General features: G+C 43.3%; 2 protein-coding genes and 1 long non-coding RNA gene across 4 annotated transcripts in view; 1 reads left to right on the top strand and 2 right to left on the bottom strand.

Moving 5' to 3' along the window:
• FBXL20 (F-box and leucine rich repeat protein 20) overlaps positions 1 to 7944 on the bottom strand; it is a 63081-nt gene extending 55137 nt beyond the window's left edge. The window contains exon 1 of one of the 2 annotated variants that reach the window (XM_081886379.1): positions 7820 to 7944. In XM_081886379.1, coding sequence (XP_081742505.1) covers positions 7820 to 7861 — 42 coding nt within the window. In that variant the 5' untranslated portion in view covers positions 7862 to 7944. Of the gene's footprint in view, positions 1 to 4682; positions 4737 to 7819 lie in introns of those variants that run through there. The other variant, XM_081886377.1, reaches the window with a different exon arrangement.
• Positions 7945 to 8432: 488 nt separating this feature from the next.
• Positions 8433 to 11384, top strand: LOC309355613. Its single transcript, XR_014162562.1, has 2 exons — positions 8433 to 8629; positions 9742 to 11384. It is a non-coding gene; the product is annotated as an uncharacterized lncRNA (long non-coding RNA).
• A 126-nt stretch (positions 11385 to 11510) lies between these two features.
• Positions 11511 to 22687, bottom strand: part of MED1 (mediator complex subunit 1) — a 28048-nt gene continuing 16871 nt past the window's right edge. Inside the window, exons 13-17 of the mRNA XM_081886202.1 lie at positions 22565 to 22683; positions 20465 to 20666; positions 19682 to 19777; positions 19455 to 19560; positions 11511 to 17586 (exon numbers count right to left, since the gene is read on the bottom strand). Of these exons, the coding sequence (XP_081742328.1) occupies positions 14313 to 17586; positions 19455 to 19560; positions 19682 to 19777; positions 20465 to 20666; positions 22565 to 22683 (3797 nt within the window). The 3' untranslated portion in view covers positions 11511 to 14312. The remainder of the gene's footprint in view (positions 17587 to 19454; positions 19561 to 19681; positions 19778 to 20464; positions 20667 to 22564; positions 22684 to 22687) is intronic.

A 22687-nucleotide genomic window follows, 5' to 3' on the forward strand; every position in this document is an offset into this window, starting at 1 on the left:
TATGACCATGAGTGTCATCTCTCCACCTTGCGTCACTTCATTCATTGCAAGTGGTTAAATATTCCAGCATTGTTAGAGCAAAAACACAAACAAAGCAGCTTGACAACCTTGATAAAGTAAGAAAATAGAAAACATGCAGTTGTGATATTTAAACTCGCTTAAATCACTGAACTATCCGACTACAGGAAGAAAATGCAATTTGATTCTGCTGCCTTGATGGGAATGTACAAACTTTGTTCTAGAAAAACAGTATTGTATATTTTAAAGTTGAAAAAAGAATCAAATTAGCATCTGCAATCATGTACTTGTCTGGTCAGCCACCTCTAGCATATAAAAAGCTTAAAATAAGTGGAGGGATGGAAGGATGCTACAAAGATAGTATCAGGCCTGGTGGGCTTTGGCATGCCCATGGCAGCCCAGGTGTTGATACCTGGCTTCTTTGCCACTGGGGGATCAAGGGCTTCTATTCATACAGAAGCCTTTGACCAGTCCAGGAGCAGAGTCACACCATGCATTTAAAGCACATTCCACATCAATTTAAGGCACATGGCTCCCCCCCCCCAATAATCCTGGAAAGTGTAGTTTGTTAAGGTTCTTGGGAATTGTAGCTCTCTGAGGGTGGAACTACAGTTCCCAGGATTCTTTGGGAGAAGTCATGAATATTAAATGTGCACTGAATATGCTTTAAATGTATGGTATGGATGTACCCCAGGTGAACTTTCTTTTAATTCTGAAGATGTTTGACTTGGCTACTGTTTGATATTATTTTATTGTCCAAGCATTAACAGATTTTTATCTGCTCTTCAATTCACAGGTAAGGTGTTATTTGACTAAAGTCAGTCATTGATCTGAGTAGGATTCTGTTGGGTACCACCCATCATTATGTATTTTTAGTGTGCTTTTATTCTGGTTATTAGCTTCCTTGAGTCTGTGGACAGAAATGAAGGATACTGAAAAAGCAAACAATTTCTGTCAGATCATCAAACATACGGAGAGATGTACTACCAGATGGCAGCTTCCCCTGGAGACTCAAAGTCTGACCATCTTTCTGAAGAACTATTTACTCAAGTTATCTTTGGTGGCAACAGGCAAGGGTTCATTTGATTAAAGGGTGGGGCTTAAATGTACATTGTATCTAGTCTGTCTGAGTACCTCTGTGTTTTTGTGTTAAGGGCTGGTACAGTGCAGTGGCGAAATAGCGAACCTCTTAGTTTAGACAACAATGCTCTGTGGCCTCAGGCAAGCCATTTGTCAAAGCACAGTATCTGCAAAAATGGGAATAATACTACAGGCTTGTTGTAAGGATCACCAAGATGTTTGTAAACACTGAAAAGCTCAAATGCACACAAATGTATTGTATATGAGGAGGATACTGTACCCAACTATTGCCTCTCAGAATTATCTATACTGTCATCTTCATGCCAATTGACTTTGGATGCTCAGAGGTGCCACTGGCTTTTTCCACACTTACAGGGTACGCTTCCAAGAATACATAAGTGATCAAATGTCAAATATGAATGCTGCTCTGGGTACTTCAGAACATCTTCCTATCAGCTGGGCAGACACACCCTGCAATTCCCTTGTTATTCAAAAAGTGGAAAGGGGAAATTATACCTGATTAATTTTACTCAGTTTTTCACACTGTTATCTGAAGAAATCATCCCTCCTGCCATGGGACCTACTCAAACACTCCTGAGGCAGAAACTATCTACAGTAAAAAAGAATTTTACAACCACTGTGAAATACTGTGAAAAATAACTTCAGTGTATGTACTGACAGATACTATATATAATCCTTAATGTTCTACTTGAAACCCTTTTTGAAAAGCAGTGGCTCACAACCTCAACTATTCACACCACTACTGTAAAGATAAGCTGCAAAGAACATGTATCAAGCACACAGATTCAGAAATTATATATAATCTCTCCTATCACACTGCTCATTTTGCACCATTCCACCTACAGCCAATTTATAGAAATCATTGTATGTCTCTAGATCTAATATAATGATGACTCATATATAATGGCTAGTCTTTTATGCACTTTTCCCTACTTTCAAGGGTTATGTAGAGACTAAATTGTAAAGCAGATTGCAAATCATCTTTCTTTGAAAGGCTTTAAAGAAGATTCTATGAGAGATACTTTAGAAATTCCCTCCCCTCCCCGACATCAGATGTTTTCTATGAACACAGTATTTTGAAGGAGCCTGTGAAAGTAACCTACTCCCTCCAGTAAGATTAGTTTGTTAGAATTACTGTTTACAAGGTTCTCTGCAATACTACTCAATATACTAGATATGTGACCATATTTTCTGCCACAATTTTCTTCTTTCAACACCTATGCCTGAATATGTCTTGCATAACTCAAAAGCTCAAATCAAAAATCTTGAACATTATCTAGTACTTAATTCTTTTTTCACCACGATACTGTCGTTGATAGCTATTTCAGCTAACTATTGTTTAGCAATAAGGGAGGGACATGATCACAAATCACTCTCCCCCAACACTCCACCCTCAACCATGGCTTGATCAACCATGGCTTGATGTCACATGTGATAATTAAGAACACCCCCTAAACACCAGTTAACCATGGTTATTATTTTGGGAACATTATGCCTGCACCCCTTATGACTCTGATCTGGCAGAGAGACTTAGTACCTGGTCTATTTTTACTGGAATAGAGGTCTTTAGTTATTACAAGTGCGGGCAAAACGTTCCCTAGTTTGAGATGTTTGTACAGATTTGGTGATAAATGTCTTGTGATCAAGTCAGCATCTCTGGGGTTCCCTGCTGCCATAAAACAATGGGAGATCTGATTTAGTGTGTTGGTTTCACTTACATTGAATGAACAAGACTTCTAAAGTATGTCATGCTAATTTTATGTACTAAGTATCTGAATAGTTTCTCCAAAAGTCAGTTAACTTAAATATTTGCCTGGAGAGGAGAATTCAAGCTGCTACATTCAACGTGGTTTAAGTGTTAGATTCAAACAAATTTGAATCTTTATTTGGAAATTATCTTTATTAAACTACTTTTAAATAATTTATTAAAACAACTCAGTAACATATAGTAGACTCTCAGCTTATGTGGGGGTTAAATTCCATGGACAGTAAGGTAAAGGTAAAGGTACCCCTGCCCGTACGGGCCAGTCTTGACAGACTCTGGGGTTGTGCGCCCATCTCACTCAAGAGGCCAGGGGCCAGCGCTGTCCGAAGACACTTCCGGGTCACGTGGCCAGCGTGACATCGCTGCTCTGGCGAGCCAGAGCTGCACACGGAAACGCCGTTTACCTTCCCGCTAGAAAGCGGTCCCTATTTATCTACTTGCACCCGAGGGTGCTTTCGAACTGCTAGGTTAGCAGGCGCTGGGACCGAGCAACGGGAGCGCACCCCGCTGCGGGGATTCGAACCGCCGACCTTTCGATCTGCAAGCCCTAGGCGCTGAGGCTTTTAGCCAAAATCATGTATAGGCAAGACACACTCTCCCTGCACCTCCAAGCACTCTCCCAAGGTGAGTGCAGTGGCAGGTGAGATTGCCAATGTTTTTTTGTTTTAATGGATGCCTGCCCCTATTTATTTATTTATTTGTTTGTTTAAGTTTAAATGCATGTAAGTTGCAAGTCAATTGTATAAAATTATAAAGAAAAAAAATTAAGGCACTGAAAACTATTTTACCATACTAAATTTAGTATCTCTCAAGAGCTGTGCGTAAGCATGTGCTTTCTAGGGCTAGTCACTTCATAAATAGCCAATTACAACCATGATTTTATATTTCATTAGTATTATATTCATTACAGTTGCCAAATTTGCACACTACTCATTTCTAAAAGTGGAACATTTTCCATGGAAAAAATATCACTTGAAAATTTTCCAGAAATGTTTTCACCCCACAGCACTGTAACAATATATTTGGTCTACAAATATTTGCATTAGTAGTCTCTCTCTATATAACAAGCTGGAAATTAGCTATCGTTCCATTGTATCTAATTACATGTTCTACATAACTCAAAGACTAAAATATTCATTTACTAACAGAAATTGGTCCAACAAAACTCTCTCATATTATTTCCGGTTTCCATTTTTAAATATATGATTGTATGCACATTTTCCCAATTGGGTCATGCCTCCTTTCCTCTCCCTCACAAGAATACCATGTAGACATCTATAATTAGAATAAGCAACCATAACACACACATTTGAATGTTAAGGTTCCCAACTGTACATCTCCCTTGGACACCGCTTTTGGAAAAAAAACATTCCCAGTGCTACCCAAAACACTGTTTATCAGTTCCAATGCATACTTTTCACAGGGGAAAGGCCTGGGAATACATTCCCCTTTCTCATATAATTAAACAATTAATCGCAATGGGAAAAAAATTCTAGTGTCAAATCACAAGAACCCCTCCATGTATCTAAACTCTCCCCTCAATTTTCAGATTACAAGATGGTGTAAAAAATAATGAAATTGTTATGTGCAGCTGATTCTTACTTCTGTTCCCTGCAAGTCACAAAACTTCAGTTAGTGACCTTTTTTATTTGGACTCGGTTACCAATCAACATTTTCCTGGGCTATTTAGTCAATGGAAATTAATTCAATGAACATGCACTCTTTTTGTTTAGTTTGCATTCAACTTCCAATAGTACCCATTAAAAGTAAGAGAATGAAACCAAAACATTGCTTTTACCTGTCTCAGTTTCTGGATGAAGACGCCGCTCTTTTTCATTCTGCAGAACTTATCACCTTGTGCCATATGCTGCCTAAGTCATCCAGTCCTTTGACTCAGTTACTTTTATTTTTCCTTTCTGGACCAGAAAGTAAAGAAGTAGCTGTGCCCAAAGCAGAAGTTCCTTCTGAGCTGAGCTAGTCTCCTCCCTGTATTCAAGTTATTCCTTGGTCACACTGTTGAAAGATTACACTTGGGCACTTTATTTTCCTCCCTCATGAAATCCCCACAGAAAGAGACTTGAACCATCTTATTGCTCTTATTTGTGTCAACGATGCTGCCGCCTCCTCCGCACTGTGGCTATCAATTCAGGAAGGGGGGGAGGGACAGCTGTTACAACAAAGAACTGGATGAATCTCTGGCTAGATAGGGTGCTTTTGTGTGATGCCAGATCATGTCAATTATGTGCCATGTTTTCCTGAATAGTTCACTGTTTACCCTTTGCTTGCTCTGTTTGCTCTATTTACAGCATCTTCTTCCTTGAGGATTCTCCTTTTCAATTTCAGAATAGTAAAGCAACAGTAGTCCTGGACTGTACCACATTTATATATTCTGATATTAAACACATGCACCAACCACCAGTCATGTTTCCTTTAAAGCTATTTAGCAATCCGTTTTGCATAATGTCCACAAACACACAGGGTTAGCACCACACATTGCAAACCAGTCACCCATCCTGTCAAAGAGCTACAGGCTCCACAATGCCCTTTAATCACATTCACATTTGTTACTTCAAAATACACCAAGGCATCAAAGCTACAGGATCTTCCTTACTCTAAACCCACTATATTGGCCATATGTCAGAGCACATGTATGTGCTTATGTTCATACCTCCCTGACCACTGGTCAGTGTCTGAAAACAGTTGTGATTAATATACAGCTGTCATTTGCTAAGCTGATGTGACCAATACTCATTTTGTCAGCATACAATTTAATGAACTTTAGCCCCACATGGACAGATATACCTATTTACATATTACTTTAAACCCTCAAATTTTGCTCTTTTACAAACACACAGAAATAGACTATGTATTCCACATCCTGGAACACTATGCTCCTCCTTTCTTGCATGCCCTTCCTTTCCCCCCTAGCTGCCCACCTCCCTTTTCCAGACCAGGAGGATCCCCTTTGTCTATATATTAATTAGGCCCTTAGTAGCCATAAACAAACAGCACAAAACTGGTCATGCCAGCAACATTAAGACTGGTTCCCTGGCCCTACCCTCTCCATTTCATGCTTCTGTCCTTGCATGATTCCCTCCCCGCCCCCCCCACCCAGTGACATGAAGTCCACAAATACTCCAGAGAATCTCCCACTACTCTGAAGTATCACCCTCTTCTAATCCCTATACCTTTCTCCTGTTTTATCTCCCCCACTTAAGTGGGACATAAACTGGGAGATGACTTTTCCCCCTAGCCAGTTTAGCTAGCCTCCTGATGAGACCCTTTCCTGCCACTACCTAGGAACTGCAGCTTTTATTTTCTTTACATATACCAAGTAAAGGTTGTCTAGACAGAACATTAGAGCTTTTGAATTTTCCACTGCTATGCTTCCTGTGGATTGCCTATATCTTCAGCAACAGCAGCCTGTGTATAAGAGTGCACTTAGGATGCACTTGAGGATGAACTGAAAATTAGTTGGAAAAGTAATTGAAAAGTGCCATCCCCTTCTAGCAGTTTCTGAACAAAGCTAGAATCTTAACAGTACCTTCCAACCCTCAAGAACCTTCACAAGAGACTGAGGATATCTGTAATATGCCCTCTTTTAAACAGCCCTGGGAGTCTGTTTACACACACACACACACAACCCTTCCCTTCATTGGTAGGGTATAAATTATGTGGGTAAAGTGTGCCTGCCTTAACACTGTTCAGGAGCCTCCACATGCCTACAACTTGTTTCTCTCCCAATTCTAATCTAGTCCCAGCACACTTCTACAGCAGCTCTGCAACCTCCTCCTATTATCTCTACCACAGCTCCAAACACATACTTTCTCATAACTAAATTTCTTCTGGCTACAACCTGCCAATTCACCCCCATCCCTAAACACCTGAAGAATAACATTTTCAGGTCAGGCCCTGCCCCACCTCACAGTCTGCTCTTCAAGTTCTGGTTAATTTCACCCCCACACCCAAAATAATAATAATGCATTAATGTCCATGTTCCTCCACTGTGCATATAATCAAGGCAGCCCCAATCCTGGGACTTTCACTGCCGCTCCCACAGTGTGCTTAGGCTCCTCCCCTTCCTCTTCAAGCTCATTCTCCACCCATCCTGCCCCACTCCCAGGGGAAGTGGGTGGGATCCCAAACTCTGTTAACGAACCTCCTCGCCCAACTTCCCTACATGTACCGTGGTGCCACTAAACACACACACCAGACTTCCTAACGTAATATTTCCTTTCCCCTCTAGTGCACATCCTTCCCACTAGCGATATCCCACAGAATGGCACGGGCGGGGCGAGGGAAGCCTTCCATCTGCGTAACCTATCACGACTGACTCCACCCCACCCAATATACACAGTGTTTCCCTCTTATTTGCCTCTCTACAGGCTTACCTATTCAAAGTCGACTACATACACCTTTTCCAGTTTTGTTCGAGGGGAAGGATCTCCTCCAGCGGAATGCCCTCGCGTCGAGGGGAGAAGAAACCACCTTACACTTGTACATGTAATCTCCCTCATTGTAATCACGACAGGCAACCCTCCCACCCCCACCCCACTTAGGGGAACTTGTCACCCTCTTCTTCCACGGTCAGTTTTCTTCTCTGGTGTTTGGTAGGCGAGGAAAGGGAATTTCCTTCAGCCTCATCTAGTCGCCTCCCTTCCCCCATTTAAAACCCTCCCAGGGGACACACAAACACCGCCCCATCTCTTCGGCCACCGCTTTATCGCCCCTCCAGATCTGGGATGTCCCCCCCCTTTCTTTTGAGGGGAGGAGGGAGAAACGAGAATAGGGGAAGGGAAATCTCCTTCGGTGAAATCTAACGCCCCCTCCCCACTGCCCCATTCATAACCGAACAAGCCAGCCCTGCACCACCACCTTCCCTCTCCCCACCCCGGGAAACTTTGGGAAGGCCCAGCCGATGCTCCCTCCGCTCACCTCAAACCGGCTCTTGGTGACTCCGTTCATTTCCCTCCTCATGGTGAAGGCCCTGCGGGGGTCGGCTCGGGTGAGAGCAGGCCAGGCCGAGCCGGGCCTGGCCCCCCCGGCTCCTGAACGGCGGCGTCAGCAGAGGCCGCCCGCTCAGCCCCGCGGCCTCCCTTCGCGCTGCGGGGCTGAAGGAGGCGCAGCAGCCGGGGAGCCAGGAGGCGGAAAGCCCGTCGTCGCCCGTCTGCCTCCCTAGACCAGCGGCGAGGGCCCGGGCGGCGTTAAGGCTCCTCAGCGGGTGCGGTTGAGGGAGGGGGGGGGTCGGCCGGCCGGAGCCCCCTCCGCCGACTAGGCCCACTCCAGAAAGGAGGGGGGGAGCAAAGAGAAAGCGAGCGAGCGAGAGAGAGTTCGGCCTTCGTCAACTACAACTACTACTTCTTCTCCTCCTTCTACCCAAAACAAAAACACTCCGCACCTGCCAGCAACAGCGCCGCTCATTGGATGAGGGAGGCGCAGGCCGGGGAGGGGAAAGAGCACGGGCGGCGCGCGCGGGTGGTGGGAGGAGGAGGAGCGTGTGCGCGCGCCCACCCCAGCTCCCGGGGACAAGGCGAAGAAGCCGGGAGGGTCCTGGTCTTCCTTTTCTCCCCGCCCCGCACCCCTCCTCAACTCTGGTCTGGGTAGGTGAAGCGACCGCCTCCCGTCGCCAACACTGAACCTATGCACGTTTCAATGACGGTCGTCGCATCGCCGCGCAGGTTTTCGGTTCCGATCCTACGCACGTGCGCGGCTCACGGGTGAAGCCGTTCGTCCCTACCGAGCTCGGTGAGGCGTGTAGATATATGTTTTCAGCGCGCGCGCACTGGCACATTTCGGTTGCGCTCAGCGGTGGGGACATGCTCCCAAGCAGCTCTAGTGACTGGCATCCTTATTGATCTTAACGTTGTGCTGAATGGATCAACAAAAGGAGCTGCTTCTTCGTTGCCATCAGTTCAAATGCTTCAAACGCAGCTAAACCTTTTTTCTCATTTTAATTTTCTCTACCTTTCCTCTGGGTTGGAATTATTATTCCCTGGGGTGCCCCTTGCAGCAAGCTGTTTAGCTTCAGCATCCCATCAGGTGCCTTCAGATCATTCTCTTGAGCAACAAGATGAAAGCTTCCAGTTAAGAAGATTTGGCTCCTTTATTCTTGGGGGGGGAGGATTAATTCCTGTGGCATGGTGTCTCATCCAGCTATTGTATATATTGAGGGGGGGGGGGACACACGACATTCTCTAACCAGGATAAGTAGCTGCCTCACTCCCTTGAATCCAAATTCTGCCGAGATCTGATGGATTGGTAGATTGAGCGAGTTGTGGACCACCTGCACTCACTAGGTTGGCTTTCAGCAAGCCGATTATCCTATCAGCTTCACATACATTTTGGTAAGGGGGGTGGGGGTGGAAATACATATATAGAGGATGGTTGCCATATACTGGTAGTGATGATACAAGCAGTTTGACAGTGGAACGAACTGTTTTAAAAGGTGATGGATTCTCCTTCACTAGAGGCTTTAAAGCAGAGAATGGAAGACTAGCTACTGGGGTGCAACAGCAGAGGATTTCTGCAAAAGCAAGGGGTTGGACTAAGGTTACCTTTGAGGTCCCTTCCATATATTCTTACTAATTTACTGTACAAGGGCTATTGTAAGGATTACTGAAAGGACTGCACGTGAAACTGCATGTACTGGAAAACCTGAAATTACACTGTATAAATGTCAAGCATTCTTACTACTGTTAATTATTAAACAGAACTATTAAGCTTTTACTCTGATACCATGCATTGAAAACGACCAAAACCAATTAAATGATACTTTTGCCAGTTGTTTACTCAAATGGGAACAAAAGAAGTTGATTTAACATTTAGAAATTTATCTTATTTGTATATGAACAATAAAGCTCTTCTACAAACCTGGAGGAGGAGACTCTTGAGAGTCCCACAGACTGCAAGATCAAACCTATCCATTCTTAAGGAAATCAGCCCTGAGTGCTCATTGGAAGGGCAGATCCTGAAGCTGAGGCTCCAATACTTTGGCCACCTCATGAGAAGAGAAGACTCCCTGGAAAAGACCCTGATGTTGGGAAAGATGGAGGGCACAAGGAGAAGGGAACGACAGATGACGAGATGGTTGGACAGTGTTCTCGAAGCTACCAGCATGAGTTTGACCAAACTGCGGGAGGCAGTGGATGACAGGAGTGCCTGGCGTGCTCTGGTCCATGGGGTCATGAAGAGTCAGACATGACTAAATGACTAAACAACAACAAACCAGCATTTTGTTTCCTCTCTATATTTCCCCCACCTTTGACTAATGGAAACATTTTTGTTAAGTCAAATCGCTGGTCTGCCCTGGGTTCGTTCCTTTTGGAATGTAATGAAATAAAGTTTCCTCTAGGAATAAATTTTGGAAATAGGAGTACCTGAGGCCACAGGTGAAGTCCTCCAAGCACACACAAAACACTACCTTCTCTACTATTACACATTTGACCCCAATCTGTGATTAAGGCAATAGGGCTTCTAAGCCCATTTTAGAAATTAAGTCTGAATATTGCACTGTGTTAACTAGCCCATCTGATTTGGGAGATGAAGAGAAGCAGACACACATAACCTGGATACCTTCCACTGTCAACACTCAGCATTAGTTCCATATATGCCATCTTCCAATTAAGAATCTCTGCAGGCAGTAACATCCTATGACCAACTATTCTCATATTACACATCCACCCCAATATCTATCTACACTGTCCTTCTCAAGGTTCCCCAGAATAGTTATAATAAATCAATAGGCACCTGTACTGTATTTATCTTCATCATATTGTGGCTTATATTCTATCCACGTCAACTAGTAATGTAAATCAAAGCCTTCAGGAACTAATAGGTGACTAGGAATTAAAAGAAAAAAGCACCGAGAACTTGGATCATGTACAAGGGCTAACCAACAAGATGTGGTCCTCATCTGGTCAGCATGAGCAGAAGTCCAAGAGTCTGGGGATGCAGACTATTAGACAACTGAGCTTCTTAGACAAAAATGCAGATGAATGTTCAGCACCTACCAGTTCCTGCTAATATAAAACAGCTATAGTCGTGAAGGAAATGCACTACCAACTTTTATAAGTTTTGAAATAGAAGTTTCAAAAAAGGCTTCCCTCTTTCCAAAAAAGCTCTTACTTGACAATCAGAACTTCATCCAAGTAGAAGCCAACTTTTAAAGTGCAGAAATTGAGTTGAGGCAAACATTTCTATCAAACAAAATTTATTTGCATGTAAAACAAACATGTTATTTGAAGTACATCAAAAAACTAAAAATGGTCTATTCCTTCTCCACCTCCTCAGTCACCAGAAGCAGTATTTACACAATTGTTCACAAGAGTAAAGGACCTACCGTGTACATAAAAATAACCAATCTTAATCTCAGGTGAAGTACCTACACCTGAGATTAATAGCTTTGATTCTTTCCTATTTTCTGTTTTTCTTTACAATACTGAAAGATGTAGGGTAATGTGAACAAATAAATGCACTTTTAGAAGTAAACACGAGAGATTTTTAACACAGAAAAGGATTGTGTGATACTGGTATGTGTACTCCCAATTTTAATTGGTGGAACTATTCTTTGAATGGCTTATCTTTCTTCATTCCCTATGAAAAAAACATCACTGCTGGACAAAAAAGGTATATTGTATTAAAAGTAGAACTTTATTAACATCCTGCTTGCATAAGGTAAAAAAAACAACCACACAATTTTGGAACCTGTTAGCATGGTAGACTTTAGACTTCCATGGAACTAATATGACTTAATCCAGTTTATGCACAGTGGGTTCATAGGCCACAATAAACTTAATCTCTCCCCTCTTTCCCACATACAATTGGGTGTTCAGCACTTGTGGGAAATGGAAGGCTGGTACATCATCCTCATCCCTCATATGTGCCAAGGAAAGAGCCATTATGACTGATAAGGGAATCCATTCATGAGCAAATCCTGCACCTCTCATACACTGGATCAAGGCTCGTTTTCATTCTGAAGAACCTTTTTGTATAACTCAAAAACCTACTACTGGCCAAGGTGGATGTCCACTGAAAAACAGAAAGTCTCAATTGTTTAACTTTGGGACCCAAAGAATTACCCCTCTAAAAGATCTGGTAGAATTCATGGTTCAAGAGCCATTACCTCTTTTAATATTTTAGACACTGTCCATACCTAAGAATTGTATTACATTGCTCCTCACAGCCTTCATCTTCCAAATACTTTCAACAATTCCATTCCAATTACAGAGGATACCAGAACTATACTGTGCGTCCCATCATGAAAACACCACTCAAATGTTGCTGCTGGAATGCAGCAAGATGTCCAAAGCCTTAAACAATAAAGCTTCTCATTTTGAGTTGCACACTGTTTCTCAGAACCCAGCTTCTTCCCTAAATGAAAAGAATACTGTAAAAACCATCATAATAAAGACAACTGCTGTGGCCTGAACATACACAGGATTACATTCTGTGATGTGGCTATCACAAAAAAACCTCTTGATCTATCAGAAACCTTGTACACACCCAAGTCGTCTGCAGTAAAATGAATTGTGTCATTTGCTCTGAATTTATGATTTGCAGTATCTTGGAAACTCAGGAAGCAGGTACACAAGTCAGGAAAACTCTGCAACATATGGTTGTGTGGGGGTACAGCTTCTCCATTAGAAGCTTCAATGCAACTTCTTCATTAGATAATCCTTGGTGGAGCAAACCTATGACATAAAAGCTCCTAAGAGTGCAAGCAGTTTGGGGTGTACAGTTAGCTATCAAAAAGTCCTGCAACCGTTGCAAACCCAGCATGGGTGGTTGTATGCCAGGGATGGGGAAGCTGTGACACTCCAGAAGTTGTTGGATTCTGACTCCTATTAGTCGCAGCCAGCAGGGCCAATGGTCATGCAAATGATGATGGGAGTTATAGGTCTGGCAACATTTGGATGGCCACAGGTTCCCCATTATTGCTGTATACTCTAGTATACCACGTGGAGTTCTGTGTGACCAGGTGCTACCCTATTCTCTTGAGCATCAGGGAATGTTCCATGTGAAGACGATACTGTAGAGAACAAGATATCAAGGTGAGGGTGATATGCATATAGTTCATGGCCTTCAATGGAACACAGCAAGGCAAATTCTAATGGCAAATCTTAATCCACTACAATACCATCTCTATCTGGTACTATGTGGTTATGGAAAAATTCTAGAATGTTTCCCTTGTATCTAGGTGGGAGTTGAAGTGCACATTCACTAAGCATATATTCTGACCACTCACACATTATAGGCTCCTTCTTAATAGATCTGGAACCCTATATTACCTCACTGGCCTGTGAGCTGCTCCAGTATGCTGTTCCAGTAACTGCTGAAGTCATGTGAGAGGAGTCAAAGATGCAGCCACTTCACTCTGCCTAGGATTTGAGACAACTGCGAAGGGAAGTAGCTGCACTGCTGATTCCTCCCATATGACCTCAAGGTTCCTACTTTTCTGGAGTGATATGTAAAGGAGCCATGCTGCAGTGGATCTTATACCAAAGAGGAAACTGATTCCACACTCATGCCAACAAACCACACTCACCAAGGGGGAAAAGTGTCACTCCCACTTATTTTAACAGCATTCTCTCCTAGCTGGGTTTTCAACCTACTTCAAAATTAAAGGGATTGAGAAGTCTAACAATCTACACTCACAGCACCAAACCCTCACTTTCTTCTTCCCCACTCAGTTGCCATCTTATACTACCCAGCGGTAACAAGAGGAGACATGCATGGAAGCCAACAGTTTCCATGGAAGAAATCAATTTTATAATACAAAGATTAAGTGAAATGGCTGTAAAAGATGTAACACATCTATGTCAAATACTTCACCACCTGCATAAGGGCCCAACTGGTGCTATCCACTGAACAGTTCCATTTCAGATTTTATTTTTAATAGGAGATGGCAGTCAGCACCTTGAGAACTAGGGGAGATACCAGGAACTGAACCAATTCCGCTAATTAATTTTTGGTGTAAATATCAGAGTATGAATAACAAAAGCCAAACAAGCTTAAATCCTGAACACTAAAAATACGCTCCAGAATGGAAATGTTCCTAAAAAAGTGAAGTAAAAGAAATGAAATATCTGCCCAAGTTTCAATTCTATCTTGCAAGTCCACAGGCATGTAACTCTGGGACAAGTGACAGAACTACACCGAATAGCGTGGTGCATCGATTCTTTGTGGTAGAGACTCTGATTAGATGGAAGTATGCATGTGTAAGAGTCCATGTAAACTTCCAAGAGTTGAAGAATATTTTTTCTCTATGCTCCATTTGTCAAGAAGTACAGCCAAAGAAAAATGCTTGTTTTTACCTGAACCCACAAGGGTGTTGTTTGCACTCACAACTTTAAAAACATTTTTAAAACAACACTATATGAAACATTTAGCCCCAGCCCACTTCCCACCTGCCAACCTTGGCTAAATATTCTCAATTTCTTATCAGGGCAACATCCATGAGATCCTCATCTTCGTCCCCAATCAAAAAATCAGGGCTAGGCCTGGCTGGTCTTTCTGATGTAAGAATGGCACTGCTTGTCATAGACAAAGACTGTTCTGAAGAGATAGGAGATTTAGACCAGTTCTCTGTCTTAATGCTGTGAGTTTTCTTTTTGTCTCTCTCTTTATCACGATCCCTATCCCTATCCCGGTCTTTATCTTTTACTTTCTTCTTTTCTTTTTTGTGTTTCTTATGCTTTTCCAAGCTGTATTCTGGAAGAGGCCGAATTCCATCATCAGAGCTGGGGCTGTTCTGATAGGATTTCTCTGCTATGGATGATCCTGATTCACTCTCGCTGTCAATGTTTTGCGGGGTATACGCTGGAGACTTACTGTGACTGGGAGAACAGCGCTCATGCTTTGGAGTAGACCCACTTATTAGTGGTGATCCATAGCTTTTGGAAGATGTCATCTGAGGCCTTAAGCCATCCCCACCTCCTTCCCCAGGCTTCTGCAAGGTAACTTTGGCTTTAATGCTAGGAGAGCCACCGTCATGTTTGCTGATGATAATCTTGGCCACTCCAGTGCTTCCAACATTCTTTGAATCAGATGCCTTTTTGGAAGAGTCAGAGGAGCCTCCTGAAACAGAGACTTTGGATTTCTCCTTGTCACTCCTTTCCCGCTTCCCCTGCAATTCACCTCCAGAGAGGTTGTGTTTGGAGGACATGGAGTGACTTGAGGAACTGGAACTCTGGACCATCTGTCCATCCATTGAGTCTTCCCCACCAGGGCCACTGGTGACTACACCATGCTTGAGTTTGTCAATCACAGCTGTCAAAGATGGCTTTTTGTTCCGGCTTGGGGACTTGCCTTTTGAACTCCCGTGCTGATTCTGAGATGAAGACATGGAAGAGCTGCCAGATGAGAAGGAAGATGAAGATCCCGCTGAAGAATTTGAAGAAGGGGGTGGCTTCTGGGACATGGAACTGGAGGATCCCATCCCTGAAGAGGACTTCATGCTTGAACTTGATCCAGTCCCAGACATGTGTGAGCTTCCAGAACCGGAACTAATTGGGGACTTTGCTTTAGACGACGGGGGAGTACCTGGAACGGGTTTCATCGGAGAGGCCAGCTTGTCAGAACCGCCCGAGGGTCTAGAATGAGAAGGAGAAATGTTTGGTTTACTCATGGAAGGGTTCATAAGTGATGAAGGCTTCCCTTGAGGTTTGATCTTGGTACCTCCAGAGCCGCTGCTGAGGCCGTGTTTTGTGATGGGGGAGGACCCGGGCTTTCCCACTGATTGGGTGGAGCTTTTGGACTGACCTGATCCAGAGCCGCCTTGGCCCGAGTAGAGGCTGCTGCTCATCTTGGACCCAGAAGACCCATCCGACTTGCTGCTCTTTATTTTGCCCGAGGTCGATGAGGAAGACGAAGAGGACGAGGATGACGATGAGGAGGAGGAAGAGGAGGAGGAGGAATGACTGTGATGACTTTTGCTGCTCAAAGAGGAGACTGAGCCGCTGCTTGTGTACTGCCCATGGGAAGGTTTGCCAACAGTCACTGTTCCCTTGGGAATCTGGATGGTGATTTTGGGTATGGGAGGAGTGGCTACCCCAGGGGGTGTTTGAGACCTGCCTGAACTTCCAGGAGATTTCGAGCCGCCTGTGCTTGCTGGTGGGGTGAAAGGCCTGGTAGACGAACTATGAGAGGGAGATTTGCCTTCTGGCTCCACCTTCCTCCGCTTCTGGACCTTTTCTTTACTCTTCCCATCGCTGGATGGGGTGCGGCTGCGTTTTCCACCCTTGCCATCTAGCCCAGGGCCCGTTAAAGAACTCCCGGATCCATTACCCTCTTTGACCCGCTTCTGCGACTTTTCCTTCCCCAAATCTCCCGTGCTCAGTAAGGGGCTCTGGCTTCCACTATGATGCTCCATAACATCAGAGACCCCCAGAGCCTTGCTGGCAGCAGTGATAATACTAAAGTCGACTGTGTCCGCTTGGCTGCTTGCCTTGAACTTACTCTCCCCTCCATCTCCCCCCAGCACTTGCACGCCCAGAGTACTTATCGTTTGTGATGCAAAGCCCTTGAAGTCATCAGCGTCTCCACTCTGGCTGCTATCATCAAAGTACTCTTCTCCAAAACCGCTTTGGCTCTGGCTGTTCAGGAGGTCAGGGTTGAAATCAACACCATCAGGGAAAAACTGATTTGAAGAGTCACTGTTTGGGCTCACAGTGGCATCGGCAATCAGGTCAGCTGGATCAGTGTAAGGGTTTTCACTGTTGTTAGACTGAAAGACATCAGGATCAAACAGGGCACTTTGGGAATGCCCTGAACTTGAGGAGTCTCTTACTGGTGTTCCAATAGGAGGGCAATCTTCACTGGTGCTTGGTAGCTTGGATGCTTCCTCTGCTATGTCAGAAAGGATATCTGTCACATCAGCACCAATGCTGTCTGAGCTGGAGAGCCGAACCATCCTCTGAATACTGGGCTGGGTATGAGGTATAGACTGTGGATACGTTGTTGGTGGAGTGCTGCACTGACTGGGAGCTGGAGTAATATGAGGGGTATCTAAAGTGTCAGTGGTCATATTGACATCAAAGATGGGATTCTGGGAGTCAACGTCCATGGAAAACAGCTCTCTCTGGAAGTCATCTTCAGTTTGATGCTTGGGTTTCTCCACCGTGACACGTGATTTTTTCTTCTTTTGCTTGTTGCCCCCTGGACCCATTTCCATCCTTGGGGAGCCAGAAGAGGAATTTTGCCTCTCAAGTGGGCTGTTTCCATACAGCGTTGAGAAATCTTGAGCTGGATTGTCCTTCAACAGGTTCATGAGCATGGGGTGGTTCTTGGTGTTGCTTGCCGGAGATGACACAGGGGGAGGGGTATGGTGTGGAGGCGTGGGACTGGAGCCAATAGTGGAGCCCACATTGCCTGTGATTTGTAGCAAGCTTGTAAGGATAGGGTTCTGGGACACTTTGCTGAAGTCTTCCCCGTGGCCCACTGAATCATGCCGTTCTTTTATACCCATGCTCATCGTGAACAAGGTGGAGATGGGTCCCCCGGGGAAAGTGTTGGTTGGGGTGGTGGTGCCACTCATTGGGTTGTTGCCGGTGGTCATGCCATAACCTGGGCTGCTGGCAGGGGGCAGGTTCTTTTTCACCATGTCTTCAACTGTCTCAGCAATGAGGGACAAAGCTGGTGTGTCTGCTTGGATTGTTTCAGCCTTTCTCCGGATGGCTCTCATGGTCACAGGTATTGACATGCATCTATAAGGCAAGGTGGAGAAAAGCTGGTTTAGTGTCATCCTTGCCAGCAGTAAATTCCCCCATGAAGCTAAAAGCTGTACTCATTATAAACAATTATGAGCAGTGTTAGGTACACCTCTACAGAGTGAGCCTGACTTCTGTACTACTCAGGCACACTATATACAGGAATATAAACTTTTACTCTTTTTTTTAGAGGCGAATTCTCCACCCCAGCAACAAAGTAGCAACTGAGGAGTAAGGAAGCCCTACTCAATTCATTAAAGTTCTCATTAATAAATAGGTGAATGTACTCTTTTTAAAAGAGAGTTCCTACTTTATCTTCTTATTCCATGAACATGACAAAATCAAAGCATGTTAAGGCTTTGCTGAAGTGAAGAGCCTGTTCAAGTAAATATGGCCTAAGTAAATATGCCACATTCTGAAAATGCTAAACTGAAGAACTGGCATCGCTACAGGAGGGATGGGGGACCCGCAGTCCTCCAGATGTTGTCGGATTACAAATCGGCTATGTGGGGTGGGTCTGATAGGAATTGGGAAGTCCAACATCTGGTGGTCTATAGGTTACTCACCCCTGAATTACAAAGTAAAGTACAGGACAGACAGATCTAGGCACTCCTTTCATACATGGCTATGCACATTAATGAAACCCAAATTCTGAACTTCAAATAAATCATTTCTATTCACATCAAGATGAATTTGGTTATTTTATTCATTTTACTCCTTTCTCTAAAGACTATAGAAATGGCTTGAAGGCCCAGAAGAGATAAAAAACACCATTCTTCAGATTCAGTTAACAGAAGACATAAATTCTACATGTATCATTTCAGCATACATGAAAGTGTGCACAACATATAGAGACCATCATGGGTGAAAAACACATGCCTATTTTCTAGGAGGTCACTGGGTAACCACAGCTAAATGCAAGCTGTAAAATATAAAGTGCATGCACTTTTCACAAATTGTGTACATGCTTCATATACTCTTCTTCCTACACAAAGTGTACAAAATTGCCTTATGTCACTGGTGCATGGACAAGCAGCTGTCTCAAACCTCTGCTCCTGGAGGAAAGCTCCTTATCACCAGCAGTAAAAGCAACCCACAGAAGACAGGACTGAGCCTTTTGCTTTTGATAGACAGAAGGGAACCCAAATGCCTTTAATAATTAGAAATCAGCAGCTGACCTTAAATCCAACTCTAAGTTGCAGAGAGCTTTTAATACCAAAGCACACCATCCAAGATGGCATAGTCTGAGTTGATAGGTAAGGTCTGTCAAAGTGTGGGCACGAGAAATTTTGAGAAAACCACAGAAGGATGGACTTGCTGCAGTGCCACAAATCTCCATGAGGATTATTGGACATGAAAGGTAACAGAAGTTCTAGTTACCTCTTTCTACTTTTATTTGCCATCTATTATATTTTGATATAAATATATGTAGATAAATAAATAAAAGAAGGAGAAATGTAGAGATGGAAAGCAGGAGCTCCAAGTTAATTCTGGCTGAAAGGGAAGCTAGTGATTGCAGTGTGATGGAAGGCATGTGTCCCAAACATTTAAAGCAATCCCCCCCCAAAAAAACAGGAAAAATGAAAAGGTTCAGGATGCCATTGCTTTAAGGATTAGCCCAGAAACTTTCCTCCCTTGCGTAGGGTAGGCTCTCATTACTGGGGAAAAAAAACTGCTGTGTATGTAGACCTTTACTGCTGTCACCATTAGAGCAGAATATAAAAAGGATGGTAGGAAAATGTTACTGTAAAATTATTTTTCCCTTGGTAAAACTTTAATGTAAGTGATCTCTGAGTTACCAGGTTTATATTTAACCACTGTCTTCAAAGATCAGTTTTGATTCTGGCTTAAGCAGTATGACATACCTTTGAACAACTTTAGCAATGAAGTCATCTGTGCAGATGAGTGCATCAGAGAGCCCTTTATACAATTTGCAGTTCACATGTGTAGAATCTTGCACATCCATTACCACTGAAAGACACAGAGGCATCACAGGGAGGTCATTAAATCGAAAATGTGTCCATCTTCATTCAATGACTGTTTATACATACATATTTTTTCCCCTCTTAAAACCCTCCATCCAGCAACTTACCACAAACTAGAGAGTCATTTACAGGATGCTGAAAGGACACACTGAAACAGGAATCTGACAGAGGGCAGACTTCAAACTGCAGGATGCCTGGGGAATCTGGAAAGACAAAAGAGCTTGCTAGCAAAGGCCATGAGCTTAAAAAGTCATGTTCACCCTATAGATAAAATAAGGGAAAGAGAGAAAGATGTTCATACCTTTATTTGCAGCTCAACTAAGACAGGGAAAAATAGGTCAGGAAACATCTGATGGTGCATGGGTTGGGTAACAGCTACTCTAAACTTTTCAAAGTTTATGTTTATTATGTTAGCTGCTTCAAGTTTACTCTGGAAGGAAGAGTCTTCTATTAATTTTAATAAAATAAATATTAGTTTGGTGCATTGTGGGCTTTGCCTGCTAACTGCCGTGTGAGCAGTTTGCTTTAGGGCCTGCTTTCTTTTGTTTTTTATACTCTTGCTTAGTTTCCTTACTAACTGAATGGAAATCCTGAACCTGAACTTACTGGCTATCTGGTTCATGCCTCCTTACACTATTCAGAATTTTGATATGGTCAATAAATGCAAGGGTTGAGAAGCAACAACAGTACTAAGAGTACAAGTATTAACATACATAAATGGATAGAAAAACTGATCTTCCTAGGCAAGTGAAATAAATTGGAGGAAAAGCCAAAGGAGTCAGCTGCTGTAGTGATTCAAACATAACAACATCTGGAGAAGACTGATAAGATTATAGAGGCCAATATGTTTTTAAAAATTCTTCAGGCAATGTACCATGGGTAGCACTCACCTTCTTTTAAGACTGTTCGCTTGACACAGCTGCCTATCAGAGTGTTGTAGGCCACCTGATGCCTGATCAAATTGAGGATGAGAGGAACCCGACTAGGATGGTGGAAAGCAATTTTGCTGAGCAGAGTTCCCTGAAGACTTCGTCCATCTGGCAAGGGGGCATCTTTGTTGAGGAAGTAGCAGTGCTGCTGACCTGGCAAAGCCTGTTATGGAGAGGGCACACACAACCTCACATTTACTACTTGGTAAAGTATGGATGGGTGCTACAAAATCACACATAGCCAGGAGATGAAAACCAAACTATTTTTTTGAAGAACAAAACTGCATTATTCATTTATACGTTATTCCACCCTTTTCCAAAAAGTCCTACTAGTGGCAGTGGAAGGTGAGCAATGGCTCTAACAAAAACAAATAGATACAACAAAAGGACTGTGTGTCCACATTAAAAGAGGTAGGAACCAGTGCTATACCTTAGGCCAGGGTTTCCCAAATTTGGGTGTTTGGGGACTACAATTCCCAGCAAGCCTGACCATTGGTCCTGCTAGCTAGGGATGATGGGAGTTGTAGTCCAAAAACAACTAGAGACCCAAGTTTGGGAAATTCCACTAGGTTGTATTTGCTTTGTTTGGGGCTCAATTATATGGCTTGCCTAGTTAATACTTAATCTTCTGGTACTGGGATGAAAATAAGATCTCATTATATACCATCTCATGCTATTTTTTCTAGACATCAGTATAGGTTTAGCAACAGCAGCATAATTACTTTGTCTTTTGAAGAGTCAGTTGAAAGTATTATCAATACATAACGCCAAAAATTCTCTTTTGCAGATCACTAATCATATCATATGAGGTTCTTAGAACAGGAATTGCCTTCATTCCTTTCAGTCCAAGGTTCAGTTTCTCTACTGCAATTCTCTCAATAATATTCTCTCTTAAAAGCAAACTTGAGTAGTGGAACATCTATCAGTTAGGAAGCAAAATGGGGCCATCAAAATGGCTTTATATAGATCTCACAAGTGATCATTGGTCCAGCACACAGAGCAGGGCATACCCTAGATTTAGTCTTTTGCTCCAGGTGGAAAGGGTGCTGGTCTGGAAATAGGAGGGGTAGATTTCCCTCCCATTGTCATGGTCAGACTACTTCCTGTTGAGGTTTGGACTTGCAGTGACAACTCTGCCCTACAAGGGTGGAATGCCATTTAGGATAGCCTATCCTCAGATGCTGATTGAATCCGATTCCTGACTGTTCTGGGTTTTCTCAGTAGATAGGGCAGGAGATCCTGCTGAGGCCCTAGTCTATACAAGCAATTAAGAAAACAACTTTCCATAATGGTTGGTTGATGGTCTTTGATTTTAAAATAAGCGTTTTCATTATACACAGATATGGTTGCAAACAGCTTTGATTTTTTATGAGACAGCAGGATGTAAATATTTTTTGTAAATAAAATAACTGGGAAAATAAAAAGGTGTCCTGGAACCAGAGCCATGGGATTCCCTGTTCCAAGAAAGCTTGAGCCTTTAACAGAAGTGCTCCAGATAAGGGGTGGAAAAACACTGCACTATTTTGTCGCAAATCCCCAGTTATTGTGTACCAGGGGTCAGCAACCTTTTTCAGCCGTGTGGGGGGCCAGATTATTTGGGGGGGGGGTGAATGAATTCCTATGCCCCACAAATAACCCAGAGATGCATTTTAAATAAAAGCACACATTCTACTCATGTAAAAACACACCGATTCCTGAACCGTCCGCGAGCGATTGGGCAGCATCCGGCCCACGGGCTTTAGGTTGCCTACCTCTGCTGTGTACTTTATGACCACTCTTCCCTGAAGCCTCAAGATAAAGAACAATGGTGGAACTTCACCATAATTTATACTGAAGGCAACATCTAAACCTACCACAAATTCTCTAACAATGTAAAGTATTCCAGTGAGAGAACATAGATTTTCTATAGTCAGATCATATAACCTGTCTAATCATGAAAAGCTATATATAGGATCCTGTATTAAAATTACTGATATTTAGCTGAATGTGAACTTAGAATTTACCAACCTTCTCACATTCTGTGGGTGAAGGTAATTTATGAAATCCCCACCTATAACTTACCGCATAAAAGCGCATATTATGATTCAATGGTCCAGGGTCATCTTCCTTGGATAGCTCAAACTGTGTGATAAGCTCATATAAGGGGACATACGTTGGAGGGGTTTCAAACAATGGAATGCCTGA

This window comes from Podarcis melisellensis (assembly GCF_964234715.1).
Source record: "Podarcis melisellensis genome assembly, chromosome: 13".
NCBI lineage: Eukaryota > Metazoa > Chordata > Lepidosauria > Squamata > Lacertidae > Podarcis > Podarcis melisellensis.